Source organism: Prionailurus bengalensis, chromosome D3 (assembly GCF_016509475.1).
Source record: "Prionailurus bengalensis isolate Pbe53 chromosome D3, Fcat_Pben_1.1_paternal_pri, whole genome shotgun sequence".
NCBI lineage: Eukaryota > Metazoa > Chordata > Mammalia > Carnivora > Felidae > Prionailurus > Prionailurus bengalensis.
Genome location: NC_057356.1, coordinates 53,992,858 through 54,002,668, shown reverse-complemented (window position 1 = coordinate 54,002,668; position 9,811 = coordinate 53,992,858). Strand labels below are relative to the sequence as shown.

Below are 9,811 nucleotides of genomic sequence, written 5' to 3'. Positions count from 1 at the left end.
CGGGCCGCGGGAGGCGGAGGCCGAGCGGAAGGCGGAGCGGGCTGCGCCGGGGAGGCGGAGGCGGAGGCGGCGTCTCCCCGAGCTGCGCAGGCGTTGCTCGCACCTTGTTGGTCAGTGCTGGGAGCGCTGCTATGGCGTTTCTCAGACCCGCGGCTCCTCCTCACACGCTCGAGGCGGAGGGAAGGAGGGGTAAGAGGAGGAGGAGGCGAGCGGGCGGCCGTCGCAGCTGCAGACCCGGGGCCAGAGAAGGAGGCGGAGCGGGAGCCGCCGCAGCCACCCCGGCCGCCGCCGCTCGCAGCCGCGGGGCTGCTGCGAGTCCTCTCCCGGCTTGAGGGCACGCGGGGCGTCCCGGCCATGCCGCGTAGCGACAGCTGAGCCGGGCGCGGGCCCCCTCCCTCCCGGCCGCCTCAGCCGCCGTGCCCCCGAGCTGCCCGCGGCCGGAGTGCCCGGCGCCTCCTGCGCGCCCTAGACCGCGAGCGCGAGCAGCGGCCGCCGCCGAGGCGCGGGTGGTGCCGGCGGCGGCGGCGGCGGCGGCGGCGGCGGCGGGAGCGCGGGGCAGGAGGAGGCGGGGAAGATGGACCCGGCGCCCTCGCTGGGCTGCAGCCTCAAGGATGTGAAGTGGAGCTCGGTGGCCGTTCCGCTCGACCTGCTGGTCAGCACTTACCGGCTGCCCCAGATCGCGCGGCTGGACAGCGGTGAGTCTCGGCCCGGCCGCCGGCACAGGGCAGACCGGCGCGGACCGCAGTCTCGGCACGGGTGTGCGCGCGTGTGCTGGGGAGGGTGGGACCGGGTGGGGAGTGGGCTGCTCGCCCACCCCCACCCCCACCCCCGGCGCTGGAGTTGGCCCGAGCGGCTGCCGCAGCCCTGGCGCGTTGCTCTCAGCTACCCCCAGCAACAGCTAGAGATGGGAAAATCAGAGCCCTTGCAGTGTAATTAAAAAGGACGCCTTAAAAAAAAAAAAATCAACATTGGGGAAACCTCTGCAGATTGTAATTTTGGAGGCGAGCTGTCCCTCCCCACCCTCCTGCAGGAATTACTCAACCTGGGAAACCCTGAAGAGTTATCTTAGGCAACTTTCTTACAAAATCATTGTGCTTTGGGTGGCATCTTTATTTTGGATGCTCTCCTTCCTTCCTCCACCCCCCCCACCCCCCTCCCACCCCCACAAGAAGCAGCAGATTTAAGAGGAAAAGCTCCTGGGTGACCAACGAAAGGGATCACATTTCTCAGAGACCTTTTATTACAGCTTGTCTGTTTTGTTTAACCGAACTGAAAGTAATTTGGGGCTGAGTGTAGAAAATGTTTTTAGCAGAAGTGATGGTATGCTTAAGGTTAATTATTAGCTTAGCACATTTCCAGCCTGGCAAAAAAAATTAAGTGACCAAAACCTATATTGATTTGGAACCTGAGCACAGAATTAAGAAATGCTTGTATTTTCTGAAACTGACCACCAGAAACCAGCCAAACATCCCCCAGCTGTTTGTTCTGCAGTGTGACCTCTGCAAACAAGTGCAGAGTGTCAAGCAAGTAGACCCCTGTCAGTTTGAATTGTACCATGTAAGGTGTCCATTCAGGTGTGTTTTGTTTTGTATTTTCACTATAACTTCAGTTGATTTGGGCTTCATGTGATTTCGGACTGTTCACAGAAACATGCTTGCTCTGCTGTAGGGCTGCGGGAAGCCCTTGGGCCCAGGCTGGCAGGCAAGCAGATAGAGCTGTGGTCACACAGGCCAAGTCAGAAGAGCATTGAGCAGAAAGATGTCATTTCAAATCACAAGGGTTCGGGTTACTCCAGAAAGGGAGTAACAAGAGTGGGTAACGTGAGATGTGTAAATGTCCAAAGGCATTTTTATTCTGTTTCTTAATCTGTGGGGTTAGATTAGACATTTGAAGTACTGATGGGAGAAATCAATGCAGGAAAGTTCATGAATCCTGGAAAACAAGCATGGCATGCTTTCTATCCTTGTTTGGTTGGTCTTGGTAGTGGTGAGAATAAACTAGGAGTTTTCAAACTAGTAATGAAGTGCAGATGAACTCAGGAAGAAGGACAGGTGGTATGTTGAGGCATTCCTGTTTACAGTGGGGGTGGGAAAGTGGTGCTTTAACTATATAACTATATATCTGCAGGTCTGAATTTGTATGTGTGGGTATGTGTGTATTCACAGTTTCATTTCCTCTTCCACTGTGCAAAAATGTGTATATTGGAAGGTTAGGAGTCCTCATCTTTTCCGACCTTCTCTCATCACTGCACACTCTGCCAAAACCCTTAGCTAGGCAGAGAGCATTGATGCATGTGGTATAAAAGTCACCCAAAAGCTTCATTAAACTGAAAGTTTAAAGAGGCTGAATGTCAGTTGCAGACCTAACTTTTAGCTTTATTATCTGTTGTCCTATCCCTGTCATTCATAAGAAGGATCTGAATCAGCACTGTACTCATCCCACACTTCTTTTTAAAATTAGGACGTGGGTAGCAAGTCTTAACACTGTGCCCTTTCAAGCTGTGGAATGGATTTTGATCACTGTAATTCCAATTCTTTATTGTGAATTTTCGCTTATTACCACTTGAGAATCACAATGACTCACACAAATTTGGAATCCCAGCCAAATACTGCTTTATACCTTGGTTTTTTCACTTAACAATCCCATCTTATTAAAATTTTTTTTTGTTTTTAATAGCTGCATAATATTCCGAGCGGATGGCTATACCCAACAGTCTAGTCCCCAATGGTGGACATGAGCTGCTGTTACAAATTGTGATATCATGAATACCCTTACCCATAAATCTGTTTGTTCAGGTTAGTATATATTCCTGCCTTTCTGAATAAGTGTATGTGAATCCTTTTTTGAGTTTGATACACATGAGAATTGGGGGAGCACCACTCTCCCCACAGCCTTACAGTGTTAAATATCCTTAAAAAAATGAATATGATGAGGGGAAAGTGTTAGCTTACCAATTAAATTTGGATAGTCTTTCAAAGAGTCGATCATTGACTCCATGCTTATTTTTAACCATGTTCCACAGCAGCACCCAGAACATATTAAGGATATGCCGCCATATTTATAAAAGCTGTATGTGAAATCTCCAGTTTTGTGCAGTCCTCATTCTGTGTCTGTCCTTTTGCCAGTTTTAGTACTGCAGGTATGTTTTACACACACACACACACACACACACACACACCCTATACTTAGCCATGAAAAGTAGTCATTTTCCAAATCACTGATTTTAAAAGAGACCAGAAAGAAACTGAAAAACATGCCACTAGTTGACCTTATGCCGAGAGAGAACTATTGGCTAATTTGAAGCAGTCATTAAAGAACATTAAATGTCTAATTTTATAACTGTTGGTTATTGAATGCCTACTGCGTGCTGTACATTTCTCATTGCTTGATGCATTGTCTCAAATACTCAGCACCCCATTTTAAGGACTTTGGGAACCTGAGATTCAGAGAAATTGAGTAACATACCTGGTAAATGTGTGGAGTGAGATTTTCAGCCAACTTTCTGACTCTAAAGAAAGACCTTTTATCTCAAACTTTACCTCCTCATACTAAATGGGAGTAGGTTTAGAGTAGGTCTAATGTCTACTCTAAATAGCCCCACTGTCTCTCTGAGAGTTTGAGGACCGGAAAGTCAATATTTTTCAAACAGTGTAGACACCGAATTAAGTGCTGGCCTCATCCATCATATTTAGACTACTTTCTGCTTCCCAGAGGAGTGGCTGAAAAGACGAAAGGAGCAGTGGGGAAGAAGAGAGTATGAAATCAGAAAAAGAAGGAAAAATGTGGTGTTTGAGGTTAGGGCTTATGTATTTAGATGTGCCTGTTGAAATCACTCCTCAGTACATTTGCTATACTTAAAATATTAACTCCACAGTAAAGAACTCTCCAGTTCTTTGCATTATGCATGTTACTTATGAAATGCCAGTCAGATACACACAGTCAACATTGCATCCCCAGGGGTGAAATTTGTCATCATATGATGAGAGAAATACAGAATAATGAGCCTTCATGGTATTGCCTCATGAATTTTTCTGAAAACACAAAGAAAAGTACTCAAAAGTAGTGATTCTTCTTAAGGGGGTGAGATACATGCTCAACAGGCAAAGGCTAGCTAACCCCAGTCAGCAGCAATACAACTGAGATCAGATATTTAACCTGGTCATCAATCTTGGAAACTGTTGGCTGTAGAACCAGGTTCAACACATGTGTTTTTGACCTAGAAGAGGGTGGAGCAAATGCTAATCTCCAACCCATCCTAACTCAAAACTTGGTAGGGAAATTGAACATTCTCTGTCTCTTCAATTATTACACCTTGGAAAGGCTCCAGTGGTTAGTCTAGAACAGTGTTCTTCCAACTTTTTTGTTCCTGTAGCTCCTGAACGATTCTGTAGAAGTTTGTACCCTCAGCATATTTTTAGGCTGATTGCTGAAACTTTTCATCTTAAGTGTAAACAGTTGCAAAGGATGTCATCTTTCAGTATATTATAAATCTTGACCTTTTAAATTGTTACGTCATTAAAAAAAAACCAAAAAACTCTAGTAGGTCTATAAGTGATTCCCAGTATCCTTCATTTTTTAAAATGCATGAATAAGTTCTTAAACAGTTAAAATTTTTATACCTTTTTCTCCTTAAATTTATATTCCCATTTTCTTCTGCTACAGAATTCTATCCTAATGTAATGTATTTTTATGTTTGAAAGTGTCTTATGGATCACTCTGTCATTATTTCTGTTATAAAAAATATATATATATAAATTGAAACCCAGTGTTTTAGATTTCTTTTGACCTTAAGCCTTTTCATATTTGAATATTTCTGGTTGCTTGAAACAAAGAATTGGAAATTCCCTGAGTTAGAAAAGGCATTGCTACCCAAATGCTAAAGACTCAATCCTTTACATGCAGTAGGGTTTTTATTTATTGCTTTGTTAGTTGCCTTGAGGTCTTTACACCCTGGGGTAATGCAGTTAAGAAAGATCTAAAGATGCATTGTTTCTGTAAAGTGGGTGAAGGGTCTTTGGGAAGGGGAGGTGGTGGAGGACAGCTTCTATTCATCCTGGGTTGGACGTCTCTCTGTGATGCCAGGCAAGTCAATTTTTAGACCAGAGAATATTGGGAAGTTGTGGCTCTGGAAATTGATTCCCTGACAGCTGTGATGGGAAGTATTGGCTTTGCATCAAACGTGTACCCCTGTTCGAAGAATGATTGCCTAGATCACTGAAAGATGAGTTTATGGTCCTGTTGACTGAAAGGAAGAGGAAGACTGAGCCTGCATGGAATGACAGGGAGAGAGAAAAAGATAGTAGGAGTTGGAGGCAGCTGCAGTTGATAGATCAACAGCAACTTCTCCTTTCCAGATGTGCAGAGGAATCAGAGCTGATGCTAATCCCCAGGTGTGTTGGCACTGTGGGAACTTGGTCCTGGCTTTGTGCTGAAGTGCTTCTCTAACTACCATTTAAGTGCCTGTAAGGCTGAAGGAGCAGAAACATGGACACTGAACTCAGGGAGGCTCCATGTGGCTCTTTGCAGATATCAAAGGTGTTTCTAGATCTGTGTTTTATTTTTGAAATTAAGTTCTCAAAACCTCCATGATTGATGTTTTATATATATATATATATATATTTTCTAAATTAGCTTTGTGTGAATCTTGTTCCCAGAAGATGTGCTTATCTGTGGTTTCATTTTCTCTGACATTCTATATTGTAAGAGGCATACATATGCATACATGCATACATATGCATGCCCCAGGTAGGAGAGTAGTTTAAAGGATGCTAGATTTGGGTCTTAGAAACCTCTGTTCAGTTATAGGAGCTGCCATTTCATAGTTATGTGATCTTGGTCAAGTCTAACCCCTTTGATTTGTAGTTTTCTCGTGCAGAAAAAATATATATTATACTGGTCCATGTATCTCATAGTTTTTGGTTAGTTTGTTCAATCAATATTTATTAAGTCCCTGCTGTGTGTGAAGCCCTGTTACAAATATGGGGACAATAACATTGAATAAAACAGACACCTCTGTGCTCATGCAACCTGCATTCTTGTGTATCTGCTTACTGTGATAATTAAACGCATAATATATGTGAAATACATGTGTATTGCAAAAGAGTGCACATAGATAGGATTGGAGTAATGGAGGTGCAGACCAGTTGAGAGAGAAGCTTCAGAGTGTATCATTTAGGCAACCGAAGTCCACCAAATAGTATTTTATTATTTTTGTAAAGCTAAAGATACTGAGGGAAGGGTGACTTTAGCCTATTTCCCTCAGAGTATTTGAGATCTAGTAATCCACAGGTTATAAAAAGGTGATGTAAGGTTTTTATCAGAGAGAAAGTGTTGTGAACTAACCCAAGATTGGATTTGGGAAAGAACAGGAAGTTAGGAAAGAAGCTTTTAACTTAATCCAGAATCACATGCAAGTCTGACCAAATGCTACCAACCCACTTGAATCTCTTTCTAGTAGATATTCATCACTGCTTTTACTGGGTTGATGATGATTTTCTGAGCACTTATAGTTATATAACTGTTAGGAAAAACATGCCTTGTGTAATGTTCTGCACCAAATGGGTGATGAAGGAAGTCCCTTGAGTATTCTTTTATATACCATATTATTTTACTTTCCTCTAGTTATCACCTCTAATTGGCCATGCCTACAAATTATGGAAGAGTAGGAAAGGACCTTTTAGAAGACCATGGACAGTGATAAGCACTTAGACCCACAAGACAAGATTTGGATATCGCTCTTTTGGTGTTCTTGTTTTTCAAGTAAGATGGCCGTTTTGGAAGCCTTAAGACATTTGGTCATCTGTAAAAGGAAAACTGGTTTGACCATTTGATCAACCATATCATAGTTTAAAGAGCATTCGACTCTCTTTTGCTCATTTGGCTGCCTTATTGAAGCGGCAAGTCCTTGTAGGCCAGCTTGTAAACTCGTTTATTTTTGTTTGAGATTCCTGAGGTATCTGTCTTTTTACTCACTGAGCTGCAGTTCTAAGAAGACTCATAAACTTCCTCTGGTCTTCAGCAGGATTATCAATCTTAAGAACACCAGCTATGCTATGCAACTTGAAAAATAACTTTTATTGCTGGTTTATGTATCATTTTGTTTTATTTAACAAAATAGAAAATACTAAAATATTTTAAATCTTATGAGATTTAAACCTTTCAACGTTTATTTATTTTTGGGACAGAGAGAGACAGCATGAACGGGGAAGGGGCAGAGAGAGAGAGGGAGACACAGAATCGGAAACAGGCTCCAGGCTCCGAGCCATCAGCCCAGAGCCTGACGCGGGGCTCGAACTCACGGACCGCGAGATCGTGACCTGGCTGAAGTCAGACGCTTAACCGACTGCGCCACCCAGGGGCCCCGAGATTTAAGCCTTTTAGAAGACATTTCCACATGATGATGCTCCCCCACATCTCAGCCCCTACCCCTACTCCTAGTGGCACAAAAATGTTTACTTGAATTTCAGGTTAAAGGTATCTAACAATTATTTTTGCTGCCAGCTCCTAGCACAATGTCTGACATAGAAGAGATATCCCATAAGCAGTTAATAAATGAATGAGCAAATCTCAGTATTAAACATTTTCAGGTCCAACACATCTGTATTATTAAAGCATCTGCGACCTCTATAAGTTTGAAGTAGAATTTCACTTTTGTTTCAGTTGAGCTAGACATGTGCGTAAATACATAACTTGAAACTAAGATGGTAGGTCCTAAAATTAGCAGTAGGGAAAATAAAGACTTAGTTGACCATCATGATGAAATAATGATTCTTAGGATCATTAGTTGTTAATATTTTATTTTATTTTTTAATTTTTTTAATGTTTTTCATTTATTTTTTGAGAGAGAGAGAAAGAGAGCATGAGCAGGGGAAGGGCAGAGAGAGAGGTGAACTGCGGATCCAAAGTGAGCTCTGTGCTAACAGCAGCAAGGCCAATATGGGGCTTGAACTCAAACCAGAAGATCATGACCTTAGCTGAAGTTTAATGCCACCCAGGTGCCCCAGTTATTAATGTTTTAACTAAATTATTTCTAGAAATTTCAACTCAATTTTAGATTCTTTGGCTTCTTGCTAGTTCTTTTGTTCTGGAATTCAGATGCCTCCTCTACGTATTAACATGTAGCTGTCATTGAATTTCTAATCTTATATGGACTAGAATACCATAAATCTTTGGAATCGGTCAACTCTTATGCTATAAGAAAGAATAGGACTGATTGGATAGTCAGCTAACCATTTAACTATTCAATGTTTCATGTTCCCAGGGTACCAGGGATTTTACTTCTAAGCAAAGTAAGCCACTTGGTTTAAATAGTGTTATGAAACTACAACTGCTAATTTGGTACAGTTGTCATCTTCCTAGAATAGCCCCAAGATTGACTTGAAACCTTAGTGTCTTAATCCCAGACAGTGAGTTTCCTTTTATGCCCTTGTAGGGATACTGCATGGTGGTAGAAGAAGGAAAAAACAATGTTCCCAAGGCTTTTTCCAGTGTGGCGGATGAATTACTTTATAATTAAAGGGCAAGTCATTTTAATTGATTCTGCTAATTCTTAAGCCTAGTTTGAAGTATTTAAATACCAGTTGGGCTTTGATGACTTAATGGTTGTTTAATAAATACCAAGTTATTGAATTTAAAGTACAATGGGAAGTCTTATGAAGATATTTGTTATTTAGGTTAATATTTAACATCTTCAGTAAGTTATTACGATTAGGCTAGTTACAGTGTAGAAGGGAATATGAACAGTGCTGAAGGATGTTTCCCTGTAAAGATTTAAAATAAGTTATGTTCTGTTTTTCTCCACTCAGTAGAGGAAAACTTCCTTGCTCAGACATTTTTTAAATATGAGTTTTCTATATACCAGACTTTAAGGTGTTAGAAGTGAGAATGGGCTCTTGATAATTAGTTCACATTGACAGTGTTTTCCTCTTGGCAAGGAACTAGATTCAGATATCTAAAAGTAAGTGAAAAAAGGTAAGTGTTTACTTTTCTATTTTTAAATATTCTGTTAACCTTGTAGGTAGTTAGGAAGCACTCACTGGTTATAACATTCTGTCATCCATTCAGAAAAAGGTTAATGAAATGCCTGAGGAAGCCCACGTGGGTAACTTAAGGATATCCATCTGTGAAGGTGTTCTATTCATGACTGACACCCTGAATTGCCTCACTCTTCCTTTAGCAGCAATGTATGAGCAAAGGATGGTTGAAATTGAAGAACTAACATCCATTCCATTGTCATTCCTGGTCCTCGGGAAGCTTAGGCTTCAAGGTCTTCACTTTTAGTCTGTTTCAGGTTAATGTTTGAAATAATGCAAGATCCATTTTACCTTGAACCACTGACCCACAAAATCAATCAAGCACCAGACCCAAGTTAAAAACAGTTTAATTAATCTCTAAATAGAGCTCTAGAAGATTCAGAATACCTACTTAAAAATAAGTAAGTAACATGAGGCTTTATACAGATATTCTTCTGTTTGGGTTTTGTTTTTTTTCTTGTTTTCATGTTTATTTTGGTCCCATTTTTTGGGAGACAGGAGAGCCACTGAGAATAGATAGGATCAGAAGAAATTTTCACAAGCTCCTCATGGCCAGGTATATCAGTTAAGGTTAACTTTAGTTGTGTATAATAGGACCAAAAAAAAAAAAATAGTGATTTATACAATATGGAGATTTCATTCATTTCGTATAAAAGGAGTCTAAAGGTATATACTCCAGGATAGATATGGCAGATCCAGAGTCAAGGACCCAGGCTCCTCATGTCTTTGTGCTCTGTCATCCTTAGGAGGTGGTTTTCACTTCATGGCACTTAATGGCT

The 9,811-nt window shown here is 41.8% G+C and overlaps 1 protein-coding gene across 3 annotated transcripts in view; it reads left to right on the top strand.

Moving 5' to 3' along the window:
• The first annotated feature begins 452 nt into the window (after positions 1-452).
• The window catches only part of GAREM1 (GRB2 associated regulator of MAPK1 subtype 1), a 203,840-nt gene continuing 194,481 nt past the window's right edge, over positions 453-9,811 (top strand). For 2 of the 3 annotated variants that reach the window (XM_043558553.1, XM_043558552.1), the window contains exon 1: positions 453-695. In XM_043558553.1, coding sequence (XP_043414488.1) covers positions 575-695 — 121 coding nt within the window. In that variant the 5' untranslated portion in view covers positions 453-574. Of the gene's footprint in view, positions 696-2,676; positions 2,796-9,811 lie in introns of all 3 variants that reach the window. The other variant, XM_043558554.1, reaches the window with a different exon arrangement.